The sequence below is a fragment of the Ochotona princeps genome, chromosome 6 (genome assembly GCF_030435755.1).
Source record: "Ochotona princeps isolate mOchPri1 chromosome 6, mOchPri1.hap1, whole genome shotgun sequence".
NCBI classification, from domain to species: domain Eukaryota; kingdom Metazoa; phylum Chordata; class Mammalia; order Lagomorpha; family Ochotonidae; genus Ochotona; species Ochotona princeps.
In genome coordinates, this window is record NC_080837.1 from 14,695,277 (window position 1) to 14,716,486 (window position 21,210).

Consider the following 21,210-nt stretch of genomic DNA (forward strand, 5'->3'; position numbering starts at 1 on the left):
TACTATTACCTCCATTTTACCAAGGGGTAAATCAAGGCAGATGACCTTATACAAATTGCTCACGTTAGTGGCAGATGAAGAGTTCAAACTCAGAATCCCCATACTTAACCATAACACTATTCTCTACTTTTTTGAAGTTTTTGAAATTCAGTATGAATCTTTCAGGGGCAAACAGAATGTGATTTCTCTCTTTAATTCCATTTTTTTAGAGTAACTTGCAGCACTTTGGGAAATAGGGCCATAACAAGAATGAATTCATTTCCTTTTCCTAAACTTTTCTTCTTCCTAGGTTTAGGCTAGATTTTAGCGTAAAATTCATTTAGCCCAATTTGTAATCTAAGAAATCTCCTATCTCTTAGATCATAGATAGACATAATTTTTGTAGCATTACAAACACACATTTTTGTAGGACTACAAAGATTAGATTATACCATTTTGTAGCATAGGACCTGCGAGGGTAGGATTGTTGGTGTGATCCGAGGAGGAGAACATATGAAACACACATGATCTAATGAACAAGGCCCAGACTGTCAGGAAAGACACGTGCTATGATTTATTTATTCCTGCCTAGGTTGCTCTGGTGATATAGAGAACAGCTCAAGCTGGGGAGGACGCACAGAATCCATTATTGTTAAACATCTAGGAGCAGAACTTTGTATTTTGCAACTACAGAAATCATCAAGACATAAAGGATGAAAATGTATCAGTTGCTAAACAACAGATACTGCAATTACTTATGGTAGTACATCCTTTGAAATGCAAAGTCCCATCAAGTGGATATGGCTGAAATATTAAACTTCTGCTTTGTACTTATTTTCATATACTCCATAAGAAAAAAAATTAAATTGGCCTGCTAAGCAGTTTTGTTACCAGTGAGTGACTTTTCCAATATTTTCCTCATCTAGTTTATGTAGCATAGATTCTAATGCAATCATTTTGTTTGAAAAGCCATAATTTTTATAGCCACCACCATTAAGGTAAACTTAGTGTAGAAGAAACTCAATCATAACTTATCAAACAGTTTTATACAGAATTTGATAAAGTGTCTGCTGAACTAAAGGCCAGGATTTAGGAATAACAACATGAGGGGAAGCCCAAGGACCAAAGACAGGCAGTCATGAAATTAGTACCTTGATGGACTCTCCTCTTAAGAATCACTTGAGCAATGCGATAAATGGATTTTTCTCTTTTTATAAGAAATTACGTGAACTGAGTTCTTAAATTGTCATGATACTGAGATTCATCACTGTGAAAACCATATCAGAGCTTATGACACATTGAGAAGTAACAAACTCACGGGAGAGTTGCTAACATCACCATACCATTCCAGCAAATGGTACAGGTTGCACAAGGAACATGTGAACAAACGTTCCCCTGGATGTTGTGGTCCATGTGAAGCAGAAGTGTTGGCATGCTTCTTAAAGGCAACACTTAACAGGGCGACGACTGCTTGAACAGGTAGAGCTGTGGTTCTGGAGGATGCAATCAGCCCTTGAGCAGGCCTCGTGCAGATGGTGCCTCAACGTCAATTTGCATGATGCCACTGAACTTCAAATGCTCAATTGCAAATGGTACATTTTTTTTTTCCAAATGGTTCTAAGGCAGTTTTAAAACAACATTAACAAAATTTCATTTTTACATTTTTTTCCTTTGGGCATATTATTCCCACATTTGTGCATACTTCATCCTTCTTTCCTGTCTAAGAGTACCTGAACTCCAGAACCATCAAAACAGGGCAAAAACCCAAGTCATGTAAGAATGAGGGAGAGACTGAGAGTAAGAGGAAGTGACACCATTTTTGTAGGATAGGGGCTGCATGGGAAAGATGCTGGTGTGGTCCAAGGAGGAGAACTTGAAACACACATGGTCTCATGAACAAGGCCCACAATGTCATGAAAGACACGTTATGATTTATTCCTCTGAATTACTCAAGTGGAGGGACTTTCCTTTCAGATCAACTACTCACAATACTCAATCATCTACAGGAAAGAAAACACAAACACACGATCCCCGTTCTTCAAGGATACCCATATCCTAACGATGCCACAGAGAGGCCTAAAGCTCTGGACACGGGACCAGATCAGATGGCTGCCAATGAGATTCCAACCTTGAAAAACCAAATTCTTGGGCAGGGCTGCAGAGGGACAAGGGGTCTGTTCGGGGATTTCAGGATGCCACCCATTGTAGCTACAGGACAAGAGGACAATTTTTACCTATATTCACATAGGTAGTCAGAACTTAAAATTGCAAAAACATTAGTAACCAATTAGAAGGCAGATTAATTATTTTGCAACTCTGAAAATGGCCACTGATAGCAATGTTAAAGTACCTAAGGTGAAACCACAATCACGCCGGCACACAGGCTTAGTGTATATATGGAAAACAGCTCTCGGGAGGAAAGCCTTATTGCTCCCTCAGGGCTTTCTTACACAGTACGGATTTTTTAATTCCTGGTGGAATATGTTTCATACACCATTGCAGACTATTAAGTACCAGATATTACATTATGTAGCTTAAACTATGCACTGCTGCATGAAAAAAGGCTCCCCTGTCGAGACAACTATTTTTTACGGTTAGCATTTTTTAATATGAAAATGAACACTCCTTTAGGGTAAGATCACTGGGACTGGAATTTGGGAGAATTTTATAACTTAACATATTCATCAATGTGTGTGGAAATACTCAGAGGAGTAGGGAGAGGAGAGAAAGAAATTCAACAGGAAGAAGGCATTTTAATAACTTAGGAGGTTGACACAAGGCCAAAGCAATGGCATTTATAAGGTTTGGCTTCCACTGGGTCTAACTGTAAACAGGTAGGGGACTGGCACAGGGTACTAGCAAATGTAGAAAAAATAATAATAACAGTTGTTAAAAACCAGAAGAAAAAAATGCATTAAACTTCAGGCCAGTTAAAGGTACACTTGCTAATGGTGGACTATTAACTGTTCACCCAGGAGAGATGTAGATGCAGAAATATTAAAAAGGCAATATAAATGCACTTTTCAGGCAATTTCTGAGAAAATAGATGCCTCGTACAACTCTGGAGTTCAGTGTAGAAATAAAATCTAAGCACTGATGGTCATTTAAAAATCTTTTGCCACAGAGAACTTGGCATTAGTGGACAGAAAGTTTAAACAAAATTGACTACTCACTTGTAGACTGTGCCTCCGTTGCCATGCCCAAGGGTGTCTCGATACCGTATGTCTTGTTCATTCATCTCCACGAGAAAGAAAGAAAAACAAAAAGGGTGTCATGCCGTGGATGGAAATGTCAAGGAAAAGCAACTCTGGGCCATAAACAACAAGCAGTCTGGGTCATTTCAAGTTCAGCTGCAAGAACGAGAAGATCAATACAACATTTGCTGTCCAATTTATAAAAGACGATACCAAGGGACAAAGTGATGGAAAGTTTAATGACAATTTGTTTGCCTGGGTCATTTCATTAAAGTTTGATAAAAGGTGTCAAAATGGAATGATATAACATAGCTCAAAAGGGTCAGGTCAGAGATACTGATAAGAAAACTGTCTCCAGGACTGCGTATAACCAGCACCAAAGAACACTGCACAGAACCAGAATCAAATGTGGGAAGACAACACACACACAGCCACACACAGCCAGGAATCTAAAGCATGATCTGTAAATAAATCAGCCCTTTGAAGACTCCTAAGGTGACCCTATAATTAACATTTCACAAACTAAGTGAATGTTTATGATTTTCCTAGAGTAGATAAAGCTGTTGTTCATAAATGAAAAATCTGTATTCAGCAATGACTGGCTAGAAACCACATTATGCTGATGGAGAGGTACCAAATCAACACACACTGTCTAAAATTATAATGAATAAAGGAAAAATATATAGATATATAACTTTTATAAATCATTTTTATACTTTAATATATAAAGCAGCATGCACATATTCTCCGATTCTATAAAGATCTATCATGGCACAAATACCATGCTCATTGGATTCATGAATAGCAGGTGAATTATGTTAACATCCAAAAAATAAAGTGTAACAGTTTTTGAAGAATTCCCTAAATAATTACTTATCAAATGATTTAAAAACCAGTCAGACTCCATCTGAGGCATTTAGCAATTTTCTACACACTGGACCAGTTGTTTAAAAATTAACTGCCAACTATACTCACTAGCTGGACTTAATAAAGGTGTTATTTTCCATATAACTAACTAAGGCTTGGGAAAAGCTATAGTAAGCCCTGGGAAAGAAATCAATTTCCAGGGAATTGTACTGCCTTGCATGGGCAAAATAATGGATGGAGTTTTTAATTCAATATCACTTAGCAAAAAATAGTTTGCTCTCAGATCGTAAGGGTTAAGCTAACTATTTTGTTCTACTCTAAATGTCCACCAATTGGTTAAAGTAAGGCTTCACTTTTCAAGGGTAACCTGTTTCTTCAAAACATGTCTGAAGTTGATGCTTCAAAACCACCAAAATGAGAAATAATGCAGTAATAGAAACCGCTCCCTCTCCAGGCCGCCCTTCCTTTCCCTAAAATATTGACAGATGAATGCACAGATACCAACTCAGCACCCAATTTAATTGTAGTACAACCTGACTGATGCAATTTACAACCAGCTACTTACTATATTAAGGGTCATTGCAGAAATCACAGAGATGTGCATAGTCAGCAGAGGTGGCAACTATTTCCCTATTTGAAAGATAATCTTGTTCTGCACTATCTTTACATTACTATTATCAAAAATAAAAATCTTGTATTTAACTTGTACCAAAGAGGAAGTAAAGAAAATCTCATTATTCTATATAATTCTAAATATAGATTATTTCTAAATATTTCTAAACATAAATTCTAAGAAAAGCAGCACAGGAAGTCACTTGAGATGGTCAACTAGGGAAAATGTCACAAGATTTACTTTGATTAACAAGGTATACATCAATAGCAACATCTACTGGTGGGAACAAACCTGCTACTAGGCCAGCTCCCTCAGTTCATTTCCTGACATGACCTAAATGTGAGTCCAGAAACCTAATTTGTGTTACCAACTTGCTTAACAAGCTGCACTCTCATTGTGGCAAAAGGTAAATTCCTTAAGAGAGAGAAATCTATATGCAAGTCCACTAATTCAGAATTAGTAACACTGAGATTAAAGGGAGAGCAGAATGGAGCTTTGTTGCATATGGCAGTAGGCACTCCAGTGGGGTGCTTGGTTGATGGTCACATGCTGTCCACCACTGCCCCGGCCAAAGGGAAGGTAGGTGGTGTGTCTCTGAGCATCTACCATCTTAATAATCTCAACACCCGAGACTTGTCATCGCTAATACCCACTAGGCTGAAAAAAGAAGTGCTACCATTCTCAGTATTTCCATCTAAGCAGAAGAGGGCAGGTACTCAACAACAGGGCTTGGCTGGGAGACCCAGAACCATGGGGAAGTGAGAAAGGGACAGAGCAATCATTGACTGCTGCATGTGCATGCAAACACAACAATGGATACAAATGGACTCAAATCAAGACCAAACCCATCAGAGAGCAGGAACTACCAGATTTCGGGGAAAAAAATTATAATGATTTTAAAGAGCAAGTTGTAGAACCAATGTCATTTAAAAACACAGTCTCATTAAAAAAATGATCAAAATGTCTCAACAGTATTTTAGTTACACAGATTTTTGTCTGGCCTATGAACTGCTTGATCATTTCCAAATATTAAAGAACAAATCAGGATATGAGTGTTTAGCTTAGCAGTTATGATAGTGTTAAAGACACCCCGATCCGCTATGAGAAAACCAAGGTTTGAGTCCCAGCTCCTCTCCTCTCCAGCATCTTGCTAAATCATAAATGGAACTAAACACAAGAAAGATCAAGAATGAGATTTCACTCTCAAGGAAGGGATGACTGCATTCTCAGCACCTGCTCCAACCCTGCATTTTGGCGTGCACCACAGGACAGACATGCTCTTTCCCTACTTCATTCTCCTCCCTCACCTCTCTTCTAAATAAAAAATGAATCAAGTTTAGAAATATTAGATTCCCGGGGACAATGTGACAGCTCAACCAGCTAATCCTCCACCTACATGCACCAGCATCCCACATGGGCTACAGTTTGTGTTCTGGCTGCTCTACTTCCTATCCAGCTCCCTAATTATGGTCTGGGAAAGCCTTGGGATCCTGTACCCACATGGAGATCCAGAAGAGGCTCCGGGCTCCTGGCTTCAGATCACCTCAGCCATTGCAGCCACTTGAGGAGTGAGCCAGTAGACAGAAGATCTTTCTGTCTCTCCTTCTCTCTGTAAATATGTCTTTCCAATAAAAATTAATAAAATCTTAAAAAAAAAACAGATTTTGGGGTGCGCATTTAGTGCAATGGTTAAGACACTGCTTAAGTTCTGAAATCTGGAAGTAGTCCAATGGCTCAACTGACTAATCAATCCATCTGCAAGCACTGGGCATCCCATATGGGTGTTGGTATGCATCCTAATTGTTCCACTTCCCATCCAGCTCCCTGCTTATGGCCTGGGAAAGCAGCAGAGGATGGCTCAAGTCCTTGGGATCCTGTACCCAAGTAGAAGACCTCAAAGAGTCTCCTGGCTCCTGGCTTCAGATCAGCTCAGTTCTGGCTGTATTGGCCATTTGGGGAGGTAACCATTAGATGAAGTAGATCTTTCTTTCTGACGCTCCTTCTCTCTGTAAGTCTGCTTCTCAAATAAAAATAAATAATTCAAAAAATTAAAAAGATGCTGAAATTCCCTATATGTAGTGTACCTGGGTTCAAGTCCCAGTTCCACTTTCAATTCCAGTTTCCTGATAATGTGCACCCTGGGAAGCAGTGGGAATGATACAAGTAGTTGGGTCCAAATCAGACCTGGATTGAGTTCGTGGCTCCTCACTTCAGTTTGACCCAGTCCTGGCTATCACAGGAAGTTAGGAAGTCAATCACTGGATGGAAAGCCCCTGCCTGTTCACCCTGCCTTTCAAATAAATTTAAATTTTTTTTCAGATTCCTTTCGTTTATTTGAATTTTCTAATTTTTATTCAATATGCTAATATTTTTGTTTAAAGAAAAGTTTGAAAATAAACACTATGACAGGATTCATGAACTCATTATTAAAGATATTTTGAGAATTTCATATGTCAGATCAAAATAAGTTACTCTGATATAACTATGGGGGGGAAAAATCACAAAAGGAATCAACAAGCAGAAAATAACACCTTTGCCTTTTTCAGTTTAGAAGAGCCTGTGAATTCAACTTTCCCAAATGAAGCACCAGAAGAGCTGTGGGAGCTGTACTTCAACACCACAGTTGGGCTCAAGTCCCATAAAACAGCTCTTAGGGTGCGTAGCCCAATGCACTCAAAGCTATGTAGGCAGTCAGGGCACAGCTTTGGCCTCTCAGCACAGCCCCAGCCACCACTCTGCTTCAGCACTCTGCCCCTTACCGAAGTATGGAGGGCCAGTGCTGTCTATCAGCGGCCACTGAGCACCTACCTACGGCTGCATTCATGAACAGCAGCAGCTCTGCTGCTTGCCTTTAAGAACAGTTAAAATCGCGTAGTTCTTTAAATTGAAAAGAAGTCAAATGAAGTTTTTTATCCAAGGCAAATGCTAAATAGTTTTAAAATACGGTTCAAATTTCTTGACTGAAAGAAAAAAGGTAACTGAAAGGCAGATAATAGAATAACAGATGCAGGCAGGAGAGAGAAAAAGTAAAGAGAGCTACAATTACCAATCAACTACCAAGATAGCAAATGACTTGAGAAAAGTGACTGGCAGGAGCTGCATTCCTACTATCCATGAAAGACAGGGCAACAGCAGTCCCCCAGCAGTGGAGGGTGGGCTCTGTGTCATGCGCCTTGCACTTGAACACAGACTCAGTCTTCACAGGGATCCAAGATGAGCTGTAAGATCTAAGACTTTCACATACCAGTGTCACGCTGTTTTGAAAGCTGATTTTACTGTAAATATGTTCCCATTCTTCTTCTTCCTAAACACCCAAAGTTTTTCTAATGACATTCAAATTTCTCAAAGTAACAACCAAACACTCTAGACCTATGGTTTCTGAGCACATGCATAATTAATATGTCAGAAAGAAAAAAATAATAAGTCACCCTCTTCCTATAAAAACCTAAAAGACAAAAAGAGGAAAAACAACTTTACAAATGTAATGGTCACAGGCACATATCCTTGGAGTGGTTGTATACTTTTAAAATTCCTTAAATTAACCTTTTTTGGCTAGTTTGAGTCAGTTTCACCTCCAGGGCCAATGCACAATAGGGGCTGCCACACAAAAACTGAAGTGTGGAGAACACACACAAGAATCCTGACACTGAGCCTTGACCCTAACCCTTAACCCCTCCATGCAATGGGCTGAACAGATCTTACGATTTATTTTGTTCAGCTGAAGAAAAAACAAGGAATCCTCCATCATGAAGTGATAACAGGAAAAAACAATGCTTCCATTCCAATGACAAAAGGTTAAACTTTTTCAAAAGGGCTTGATTTAATATATTAATGAAATTAATGGGGAAAATTAAACAATTCAATTATGGATCAGCAAAAAAAAACCCTTCTTTGTTTACTGTCTGTGTTAAGCAGAATCAGTAACCTATCGCTTATAAATCATTAAAGTACAAATGCTCAATTAATCCTTATTTTACATTTAAGGCTCTGACAGAAGCCAGGCCTATCCCGAGACCTTTGCCTCACAAATGGAAGCCGTAATGGTTTCAGAAAGCAGTCACACTCTATGAGCAGACAATTGGGGAGATTTAGTAAATCCCACTTTATAGAGCAGAGACTAATCGGGAAACACGGGCCAGTCAAATGTGTCTTATGAACTGTTGACACTATATCAATGCTGAATCAATCGGTGGCATTTACTCTGAGTGACAGAAAAGAAATAAATATTTATATCACATAACCTATATCAATGAACCCAGGCAGAAAGCTATTTCTAACCTGTCAATATTTGATTATCTTGAAGAATCATGTCCCTTTCTTTTAATGATTAATATGAATTCCTTATTAAATCTAAGTGGGGGCTAGTGGAAAGGCAAATCATTATTAGTGCTTGAGAGCATAAACCACAAAAATAAAAAGCCAGGCTGAAGTGTTCAAGTATTGCCAAACGGCACTAGCACCAGCCACAGCGAGGCACACCAGCACTCAGCCTAGACACGTGGCTGTGCCTCACTGCAGCCCAGCTGCACACACTACCCCCTGGGTTCCCCAACAGCAAGCAGTTGGGCAAGCAGTACAAGGCACTATCTTGAAAGCATCCAAGGCCAGCTTTCTTTGTTTTGTGAATGGAAGTACACATAGGAAAAATTGGTCCTTCAAAAGAAAGACAGTGTCATTCGGTCTAATGTGGTACTCGGTACACTCCCCCGGGAAAGCAACAATCTTCTAAGTGTCAAAAACCATTGCCATGACAATCACCCGCTGCAAAGGACCTCAGAACGCAGACTAAGACATTCATGGCTTATAGTCAAAAACCTTAAGAACATTTCAGAATGCCTTTTTTGGGGGGGGGCGGGGTGGGTGGAGGGTAGTGGAAATGAACTGTTTTTCATTTTTGAAAGAGGAATCTGTGACAGGTTATTTTCCATTGCCTGGGTTGAACAAATGTGGTTAAAACTTCCTAATTTATGTCAATTCTGAAATATATTTTCCAGTTGAAGGACACAAGTGACTAACAGATAAATTACAATCAGTAAACAGGAAGCAAGCGTGCTGAAGATACATAAACTACTCAGGGCTCAATAGTTTTGTTTTCAATCTGGTTTTATCTCACACTGGTTCTCAGCATATACTGGGCACTGGAGTGGGGAGGGCAGGGGTGGGAGTGGGGGCAGGCAAAGACTTCAACCTTAATGTAAACCAACCTTCGGCTGTTTAGAGTTCAAAGTCTTAGCTGGAGACTGTCTACAATTTTGAGACCTCCCAGACTACACATGCACCAGGATATTTTCCTTAGCTGAGTACAGATTATTTAAGGACTGGAATTCACATGCGCTGGAAGACGACTAGCAAAGTCGGAATGAGATCAACTTAATTTTTGCTGTCTTCCCGATGGAGTGCTCAGTGCACCAGGCTTGTGTGTGCACTGCCTCACAGTCATCGTTTTTTACGGCACACTCATCTGCTGGGCCGCAATGTTACAGGTGACATTAAAGGACAGACAGCAGGAGCCAGCTTTGTCTTCTTGACATGCTCCACTACAAGTACTTGATTCATGCAATGCCAATGAGGCTTGGAGAGGTCAGCGTGTGAAGGCACTGAATAAGCATCTGAGATAATTAAGATTTCAGCCTTCGAAACATGGACGGGAAGTGAACAGCAGTTAAGAAAATCAATAAGAGTCTGTTATTTGCAGTGACACAGATGTCTCAGTCAATAGAGCCTAATAGGCAGGCTTGATCGCAATGGACAGGCGCCTGCCTCCAAGGCTATCAAAGGGCTTCTACTACCACAAACATTAAAACGCATTTATGTTGCTACTGAAGAATCGAGGAGCCTGTAGGTAGCTTAATTTACCAGTGTATGTTTAAAAGCACCATACATATTTCAGATGTGTCCATTTACTTGAATCAAAATCAGTGAGAAATAACTGGCCTGCAGGCCCTTTGTCTCTCACTGGCTGGGGTTGGGAAGGTCAATCAGCTTTAGGCAGACAGTTGCTTAGGCAACTTAGGAGTGAGGCCTCCTCAAGTCAGGGACTGCATACACTTAAACATCTGCCATGACTCGGTGCCCCTAAAGGGCCACTGGTGGTTTCAGGACAAAAGAAGGAGCTAAGGGAAGAAGGCGGCAGTTTTCCCTTTTCTCTCCCAAGCCAACAAAAGCAGCAGCAGCCCCAGAATGCAGGCCATTCCACCAGCCCATGGTTGACACACTTGTTCAGAACCGATTAACTTTTCTTAAACTGAGACGGCAGCAGGGTGTGTGCCCGGAACTTCAATCTGCTGGGAGGGAAAGCCATTAGCAGAGTTTGAAAAAAACGTGTGGCAAATTGGTCTGCCAATCAAATTAAACCATGTTCTTCATTTATGACAGGAAGAAATTTGCAGACTCCTTATCTGCTTAATAAGTTTGTGGCTTTCTTTTGTAAATGAAAGTATACATCAGAAAAACTGCACAGCAATGACTTCCGGCTATGCAAAAATCCTCATGCGACAATACCTACCTGGCCATTGGCTAGTATCTTTTTCAGTTCAGCAGAAGATTTCTTTAAGCTGTAAATGGAAGACACAATTTTTAGCGCAAGATCATCAACACCTTTGAAGACTACAAAAATTCAGGACTAAAAAACCACTTCCGTTTTAATTGTAGATATGCCTGCACATTTGACAGCCTCCTCCTTGTATGTGATTCTTTCACATACAGCCAACCAAATGCAAAGGGTATCATGGAGAAGCTAAAATCCCATTAGAAATTTGAAGCAATAAAGAAGTCTAAAGTCATAGTCAGTTACAACATTTTACAGACAGTTTCAGTGTCTTTTTCTTCTTTTTTTCCTTCATTAGTTCTGCTTTTTCATAGCCTTTGAGGAGCACCTGCTAGGCCTAAAGTATTCAACAATGCAATCTTAGGACGTGCATGGCCAACTGAGAAGATAGTCCTTCCAAAGAAGGTAGATGGTTTGAGTTCTGGGCTTTTACTAGAGATAACAGCTCCAACTCAGCAGGTTGTGAAGCAGAAGTAAATTCTGGTGCTGAGCAGTCACAGGATCTACAATAAGTCACTGCCACTGGATCTCAATTTCCTCTGGTGGGAAAGGCATCAAATTTACAGGAGACCCAAGAAAGTTAAATATTACCAAAAACCTAGCACTGGGCTTTGTATATAGTGGGTGTGCTTTATTAACAAAATTAGTAACATTTAGCTGCCTTTTCTTTCCTTTCTTATGTAACTCAGCTTCCAGAGTTATTTATGGAACATCAAAAAGTTCTCTGGGCACATGTGGCTATGTGGACAATTAAGTGGATGAGTTTAGCTGATCCTTCCCTCTTAAAGAAAGAAGGTGGCCCAGAGGAAATTTGGAGTTGCTCTAGCCTTTGAGTTGGGTCTACACATCTTCACCGAGCTATGATTGGCTTATAAAAGAGTACCTCCCCATCAATGCTCTACTTGAAATTAAAAGATTACTGACTCTCTTCTTACTCTGTTCTAGCCATCTACTTAGCTACCAGATTAACTCTCTCTTGCATTAGTTAGCAGTGCAAATGTCTTTCTTCCCAGCAATCCTCTCCAAAGATTGGGAGACTCTTCAGAATACAGACCACATCTTACTCATGTCTATATATTCTTATCCCTTCTCAGCCTTGAACCAAGGCTAGACACTTGGCAAGTGCTGTCTGATACACATCAATCATCGTAATGATTGTCACTATATGGGGATGGTGGTGGTGATAATAATGCACTAAGACAGAGAGATCACATAAACAACAGAAAGCAAAAAGACTCAGGACTTAACATGAAACACACACTCTCTCTGTCTCTCCACATTCGGTGTCTCCAATAGGTTACATGTGAGAATCTTAGACTTCAAGTGCATCCACATTTTCCATTTGCAAACGACAATTATGCTTCTTTCAAGATGCTTGTTACACTTCTGCTGTGGTCTACTACAGGTTAGGGCACCTTGGTCCTCTCCTACTTTTCTTACAATGTGCCCTCACTCAAGGGTTTTACTCTTCAACATGTCCTCTCAAACCACAAGATCCATGTGCTAGAGTGGCAACTAAGAACTCTATGGACTAAGGCTAATGCAGAAATACACATAAAAAAATAAACAACTGCCTAGTGTCAGTCCAGCCATTGATAAATTAGCAATGAGCATCTACTTAGTGATGACCTCATGCCAGGAACCATGCTAGGTGCTAAGCTCAGGCAATGTTTCTCCACAGATATTCCATTATGTCATCAACTTGGAATAAAAACATTTAACTTATTGCATGTATAAAACATTTCTCATCCAAGAAACAAAATGTGATTCTTTAACACAATTTTATCAATCTTCCCAACACCAGAGGTTAATACCTGCAAAGTTTTATCATCCTAACGTCACAGAAGAAGAAAATCAAGTAGTTCAGGAAAGGCCTTATCTTGGCATTGAAACTTAAACTCAGTGATTATGGCCTGGAAACACCATGTGGGTCAGTGAGCTACGCTTAATAAGCAGCCCTTCACTGACGGCAAAGAACAGCTTATGCCCTGACAACAGAGGCCAACACTGATCTCCTTCGCTAGGCCATTATCTGCCTACAAACATGGCCTGACAAAAACCACTTTGTGTCCCGGCAATATCTTTGTGACTGAGTTTATCCAATATTGCATTTATCTATACAGGCAGAGTACCCTGAACTATCCAAAAATTGCTTTTAAAAAATTTTTAAATTTAAAAGTGATACAATTGTAACTCGGGCTCACACCTGATGAGGGGCACTGAGACACCCAAAGAGTACAAGAGTAGAGGGACTAAAAATAACATCCTATCAGGAAAGCTGAATGCACTGGGAGAATTTAAGGCTGAGACAAGATTTAAAAGGACTCTAAATGTAAGAATTCATTCACTCACTCAAAGTGTGACTAGCCATCTCCTATTCACCAAGGTCAGAAACGGGGACTTCAACAATGAAATGCTACAGTCACTACCCACATACTGCACAGAACCTGTTGTGGGCACAGGTTTATATCAGATTATAACATAACTTATTGTGGGCACAGATTATAACACAATGCTTTCAGGGCTAGCGCTTGGTGCAGCCAGGGGTGTCCACAAGTCTTGACTCCCAGGCCAGCTCTCTTCTAACATGCACCCTGAGGGACAGCAGAAGATGACTCCAGGACTTGGGTTCCTGCCACCGACCTGAGAGACTCACACTGAGCACTGGGCTTCTGGGCTTAGCCTGGTCCAGTCCTGGCTCTTGTGAGCATCTAAGGAATGAAGCAATGGATGGAAGAGCTCTTTCTCCATCTGTCTCTCTCTCTCTCCCTGCCTTTCAAATAAAATAGTTTTTTAAAAAAAAAACTATCACAATGTCTTACTGCTACAGTAAAGGGCAGTCTGGGGGCATGCTGAGAACTCACATAAAGAGTATCTGGTCAGGTCTGGGAAGTGAGTGATCAAGGGCAGCTCTCAGGAGACCATTTTATCTCAGAGATGACTAACAGCAGCAAGACGGGAGGTGAAAGGGGATGAAAAGAAGAAAACAGGAAAAGGGCTGCAGCAGATACACAGGGCTGATGGGGAGAAGAAAGTGATCCTGTAGCTGGAAAGTCAGTGGACAGGGGCAGTGGGCAGGCCAGCCAGCCAGGTCCATCTGGGGAAGATCATTGCTTTCTGCCTGTGGAGGTGACACATGCTCCTGGAGGCTGGAAGAGCAGTGAAAGGGTTTTCATGTGATGGCTCAGAAGAGCACATTAGCAAGCTGGTTCCAGATGCAAGGTGGAGGAGCACTGAATGGGGTAAGACTACAGGGACGGCTGCGAGGAGGAGGCAACAGCAGTCTGGAGAGCCCAGGCCACAAAAGTGGCCACTCTCAGAACTGCTCAGAAGGCAGCCCTAGCAACACAGAGAGTGACATGAGTCCTGAACACTGTGGAAGATGGCTAGCAGGCGACCTGCAGCCAATAACTGGACATGAAAGAATGCACTGAGAGAGGAAATCCAGGGCAGGTGTATGTGGAGGGAGGATGAACTGAAGAGCCAACAGCCACATTCTGGGAGCTGAGCTGAAACTCTGAGTAGGTGTTAAGGGCGAGACAAATCCCAGCTCTGGAAAGAGCCTTCTGTGGTATAGTTACATGAAAACAGAAGCAGCTCCCCTGGCCAAAACTGTACATTCCTGACACAGGAACAGCACCACTTGTCAAGGAATGGCATGTCACGTGTCCCAGAAGGGCAGGCCAGGCTGGTGCCTGGGGCCCTTCCCCTCCTGCACATCACAGATAGGCTGCACACAGTCTCTCCTGCCAGAATCCCTCCAAGGGCTTAACAGTGCAGGACAGGATAAAGCCAAGGGCTTCTGGACTGTCCCAGCCCCATGGCACCTGCTGCTGTCCACACCTCTCTGACAACAGCCCTGCCCCCCAGCCCCTAGCATCCTCCCTATGCTCCAGCCAAACTCATCTTACAACCATGCTGAGCTACTTTTCCACTCACTTCAGCTCTTCCCTCAGCCTGACAGGCCGTTCTCTGCTGCTTGATGCGACAAGGGCTTTCTCACCCTTCGGGTCTAGACAGAAAACATCACTTTCAAATCCAAATATGTTCCCCTCTGGTGTCCTATTTGTTCCCTTCACAGCACTAAGTACCAAAAGCTACTAATCATATATTCTTGCAGTGTCTGCACTTGCACCAGAGTGTGAGGTCTGGGAATACGGGGCACATTGCAGCCCTGGTGCACAGTCAGCCCCCAGGGATAAGCTGTCCAGCTGGACACAGAATGCAGTCAAATGAAGGGCCACAGTCAAATCACCTGTCGGTTTTTTGAAGACTGTCATCCCCTGATGACAGGAATGACTGTCAGAGCAAACCTCTGTTAGCACTGGGGATGGGGGACCCCTTTTTTGCCCCCAAGGGACAAAGCCACTGATCATCAGGTTGCCTCTAAACTTCCATCCAACCTAAGAACTGCATAATACTCTGAATATACAGGACACATTCTGAACGGCCAAGCCAGGTCACACCTGCTGTTACCACCAAATCGGGGGCAACTGAAGCACCCTGCTTCTCGGTCTTACCACGCTTTCAACCCCATTCTGCTCTTTGCATCATGATGAAATCTGACCTAAAACACCAGGCAAGTGGTTGCTCCTCCTTGGGCTCACAAGCGGTGTGTACAGAGAATAACTTTTCTGGAATGTCTTGTCTGAGCTGAGCAGGGCAAGCAGTGCTTTGTCACCTGCTGGACCAGAGCTCCTATGGCCAGCAAGCATGCAGAAGAACTACCAAGTACCACCTGCAACCTCACAGCCACAAGGCAAAGGATCCACTGGTGAAGAACCAGGCTGGCAGTATTCTAAAACAAGATAAACTGTTGGAGAAGGAAATGTGGGGCAGTTTTTGGCACAGCAGTTAAGGCAGTGTTTTGGGACACCCACATCCCATACTGGTGTGCCTGGGTTTGAGCCCTGGCTCTGCTTTTGATTACAGCTTGCTGCCAATAAATAAGTGCATCTTTCAAAAAGAAGGAAACATCTCATAAGAGCTTTATGCTGGTAGGAGAAATGCTTAGACCTCTATAAAGCAATCAAGGAGGTGATTTGGGGGCAGGAAAGGAAAGTCAAAAGAAAGACAGTATAGTAACTCACTTTGGCCAAAGATCCAAAACTGTGGCCTGAGTGAGACAGTAGAAGCCTATGCTATGACTCGGCTACTAAATGGCTGCGCAAGTACTCATTAAGGCCAAAACCTGGTCCGCCCAAGCACAGAAAGGAAGAGTTTTCCAGCTCGGTGCTGGTTTTCCAGTTGTTACTGTGAGGACACACACACTGAACAATCACATTTATAATGTCACCCTCAAGTACCACATAATGGCATTAGCTGGCTGAATAAGCAAATGTACAAGAATACTTCAAAAAGTCTATGAAAAAAATGCAATGAAAAGATAACCTTATAATATGGTACAAAGTTGAAATCCACAAGTACAAGAGTCTCGAAAAAGTTTATGAGGAAATATTTGGCACACCAGTTAAACTGCTGTTGGGATACCCACATCCTTCCAGGGTGCCTGTGTTTGAGTCTCAGGCCTGCTCTCCTTTCCAACTTCCTGTTAATACACACCTCGGAGGCAGCCGGCTATGGCGCAAGGATTTGGGACCCTACCACCCAAGAGAGTTCCAAGCTCAGTCCCCAGCTCCTGGCTTGAACCAGGTGCAGTCCCAACCACTGCAGGCTTGGGCCGGGGAGCAGCGAGAGTGAACTAGAGATAGACCTGTCTATCAGTTGACCTCCCTTTCAAATAAATCAACAATACAAGCAATCCTGAACAACGCATATTACCAAAAAACTCTGCGAAAATTTCAAAAAGTTTCTGTACCAAAATAAGCTTATCTCTTAACTCTCTTTTCTGTGAGTTCCTTCACACAACTGAAACATCCTAGATGCCATCAGTTGAAGCAGGTAGCTCCTTCCCTCTGAGCAGCATGAGAGTCTGAAAGTAAGTTCTCAGCTTGTTAAGAGCACTTTGGAAAGGCTCAAGTCTTTCGTGTCTATCTCAGTATGGGGCAATGTTTGTGTGAATCAACAAAAATCATACTGCTCGCATGACGGCATCAACTTCTTATACAACCAAAGACACTAGTGAAGAACATGGTTGACCAACGTGAATTTCATCCGACAACTGTGTCAACCCTAGGCCAAAAGAGGGAAATCAAGAAAAATAGGGAAAGCTTTAAGCACTTTAAAAGCCAGATCACCAAGTCATGACAGAGTCAAAGGCACTGAATTTTTCATCTAATTTGGAGATAAAAGAAAAAAACACTCCATATCCAAAATTCATAGTTTAACAGCTCATTTTATTTTCCCAAAAGCAGTCCCTAACTGGTCAAATTTCTTTTTAGCCAGACACATATTTTGTGGCTGTTAGAGAAAAGAGGTGTCACCCCCAACTCTTTCCCTCCCTTTCCCCTCCCAGCTTTGCCTATCATCACTTGTTGGCTCTCACCTATTGCTTGGAAGTGAGTCGGAGATGGCAGGGCTGCTGTGTTGGGAGGGTCCAGCCCTGGTATTCACCTATAAGTAAAGAAAGAATCTCCATCAGTCTCTGGTTCTGAGGACATCATTCTAATTAACCTATAATTTGCCACAAATTTCTCATTTCACTATGAAGGTTAATTAGCTTGTTGCAATGCAGACCCATGGTTGGTATCTGTTCAGTTATATAGGTTACCGCACTGCACAACCCATATATTACATAATCTTCTACTGCTGTCATTATTCAAATACTTAAGCATTGCTGAAAAAGGAGAGACAAATGAAGGAAATTCAATTCATTGTCTGGAATATGCACAAAAACAGCAATGATGAAGAAAGTACACTAAGAATATACCTTGGCGTTAGAAGTGAGCCCCAAGTCATCATATCCTTCCAGCTCTATGTCAGAATACTGTAAAATGTTCTTTATTCACACTTAAAAAGGGGGCAAGGGGGTAAGTCATTGATTGTAAAATACTTGAGCCTCACACAATAGCCAGCTTTACTGTCAGATGTGAAGCCTTAAGCAGAAATCCAGAATTCAAGATTCACAGAACAATGAAAGAACATTAACTAGATATATGTTTGCATGGCAAATATGCCAAAAGAAGAGGAGGGGCACTCAGCGTGCACTATACGTATGTGCTTAATTAATCACCGAAATGAAATCTACAGTCTCCCTCCAATCAATCTTCATGGAGACCAGCACCCAGAATCCTCCTACAGAAATGAGCCCACAAACAATGCCAAGCAATCCCAAATACAGCACTAAAAATGCCTCGGATCTGCTTCCACACACATCCTGGGCAAACCCTACAGACGGATCCCCCTCCACCTCCCATTTAAAAAAAAAAAAGAAGAAAAAAGGATCGCTTGTCAGAGCTTGAGAAAGTGCAGTTTTATTTGACATTTCAATAAGTGGAACACAGCATTACAAATCCATCTAACTTTACTGAAACAATTATTGAAATTCGTACCTTCAGGCCATGTATGTTCCGTTCCCCAGGAGGCTTGCAGGCTGAAACAGTAATTGACTAAATTGTAGAACACATCAGGGCCATTTACAAATTTGCTCAAAATGAATCGTTTAAAAAGAAATGAGGGTGACACCAAAATTAGCAGAGAGAAATGATTGAAAAGTAGCTCCCAAGACCCAGAGTAGGAATGATGAACCAGGCCTTTCACTTGCAGGAGTGAGCGCTTAAAAATTCAAACAGCTTTCTGACACCACCTCATAGAAATTCCAATTTCTGCTTAAAACATACATATATATATATATATATATATATATATATATATATATATCTCACAAGTTAAATGTGCTAACATGATTAGATTCTTTTCATAATTCAAATTTCTGCTATTTTTTTCTCACTCCATGACACTGTACAGCTACAATCACTTCACTTGGGAAACAGCTGAGGTCTTTCCCAGGGAGAGGGCCGGGAAAAGATCTTTTCAGGACAGAAGGACTACTAGGGACTCAGAGATGGAACATTCAGGGTTGCAGGCTTGCGCAGACAAGCACCACATTTGTTAAACCACAGATAAAGGCATTAACTTTATTACTTTTTCTTTCTGTTAATGTTTATGCCTAAAGAAATAATAATGCCAGTAAAAATAATACCAATTTTCTGACAGCATCTTGGGTTGCAGATTAGTACTTTTCCAATGTAGCAAATGTTTTTTTCAACAAATGTTTAAAATACAAAAGCCTCATGCCCATGGCAGGGGCTGCTTCTATTTGAAAACCATAGTGGCCAACAAATTGTATGTTAAGGGGCCGTCAATTTTGATTGATTGTTTGGGGAAGGATGGATTTGATTTTTTTTTTTTTTTGCTCCTCTCAGATGTACATGTATTTTTCCTCTGCTTCAACAACAAGAAATAGAGCTGTTTAATAAGAAGAAGATGTTGGCAATAATTACAAAGCACATCAGTTTTAATTCTGCATACCTCAAGTGTATTCAAATTTATTATTTTGCTAGAAAATAAATCTAAGTCTTAATGAAAGCTTTTTACTTGTCTTTCTAAAACATATTAAAATTAAGACTCAAAGTCTTCGTTCTTTAACATGGAAATTAACTTTTTGAATGAAACAATAGTCACATACATTTGATTTCTAATCCTCGAGGGACCATCAATGCTCAGCGAAATAAATACTTCAACACATTTCTACTGAAGTACCCAGTGTATTCGTAAGCTCTTTTTGAGAAGCTTACGAGAAAGTGGCTAACCAAGGAACTCAAGTCAGATATCCATGCATAGTATCTATCTCACCTCCTCAAACAGATTCCCGAACCTTGGCCTCCTGGTTAAGAATCTGCTTGGAACGTCCACGTCTCACACCAGACGGTCTGAAGTCAAGTCCATCTCTACTTCAGATTCTAACTGCCTGCCAACCTGCACCTGGCAGGCAGCAACAAAAGAAGCCGAGTCTGCTGCCCCACAGCTGACCTCCACTTAGCTGCCAGCTCCCAGACTTTTGGGGAGTGAACCAGTGGATGGCCATTCTCTCGCTCTCACACTCTAACTCTCTGTAACTCTGCCTTTCAAATAAAAGTAAATATTTTAAATATATATAAACTAGTGACCTTACATATCCTAAAGTTATAGAATCAGAAGATGTTAAAAAATTTAAAACTAAGCTACTGAGTTTACATACTTACTAGTATTTAACCTTCCTTTTAACTAAAAGAAGACATAGCCATGTGCTGGGAGTTACTATCCCAGGCAACAGTGTCAACTTGGAACGAGGAGTCCACATAGAATCAGAACAGGATCATTATCCTCTGTCCTTTCCTTTCTACCTCTTCAAGATTCTTCTGAGTATGAACCTGACACAGAACCTCAGGTCTAAGGATATCTAACCAACTAGACAGAATCCGGTACCACACCCACTACGTCTAAGCTCCAACTGTATACATTTGCATAATCTTCATTGATGCAATGGCTAGCAAAAGCAAAAGACTACAAAGAACAAATATACTGGAAAAAAAATCACAGAGAACATAGTCAATCTATTTTGAAAGATTTTAACCTGATTTGGAAAAGTTATGTTTAACAATATATTATAGTGGGCCTGGTGAAGTAACATAGTACCTAAAGTCCTCGCCTTGCACATGCCAGGATCCCATAAGGGCACCAGTTTGTATTCCGGCTGCTCCACTTCCCATCCAGCTCTCTGCTCGAGGCCTTGGAAAGCAGTAGAGGATGAACCAAAGCCTTGGAACCCTGCACTCACGTGGGAGACCCAGCAGGCCTGGCTCCTGGCTTTGGATCAGCTCAGCTCTGGGGAGTGTACCAGGAGATGAAAGAACATTTTTTTGTGTGTGTGAAAGATTTATTTTATTTTATTATTGGAAAGTTAGATACACAGAGAGGAGGAGAGACAGAGAGGAAGATCTTCTATCCGTTGATTCAAACCCCAAGTGGCTGCAATGGCCGGAACTGAGCCATTCCAAAGCCAGAAGCCTGGAGCCTCTTCTGGATCTTCCATATGGAATCCTGGCACATGCAAGGCAAGGACTTTAGCT

At 41.4% G+C, this 21,210-nt stretch overlaps 1 protein-coding gene across 1 annotated transcript in view; it reads right to left on the reverse strand.

Moving 5' to 3' along the window:
• Positions 1–21,210, reverse strand: part of MAP2K5 (mitogen-activated protein kinase kinase 5) — a 245,809-nt gene that overhangs the window by 181,072 nt on the left and 43,527 nt on the right. The window contains exons 5-8 of the mRNA XM_004578329.2: positions 18,652–18,692; positions 17,646–17,713; positions 11,159–11,207; positions 3,153–3,217 (exon numbers count right to left, since the gene is read on the reverse strand). Of these exons, the coding sequence (XP_004578386.1) occupies positions 3,153–3,217; positions 11,159–11,207; positions 17,646–17,713; positions 18,652–18,692 (223 nt within the window). The remainder of the gene's footprint in view (positions 1–3,152; positions 3,218–11,158; positions 11,208–17,645; positions 17,714–18,651; positions 18,693–21,210) is intronic.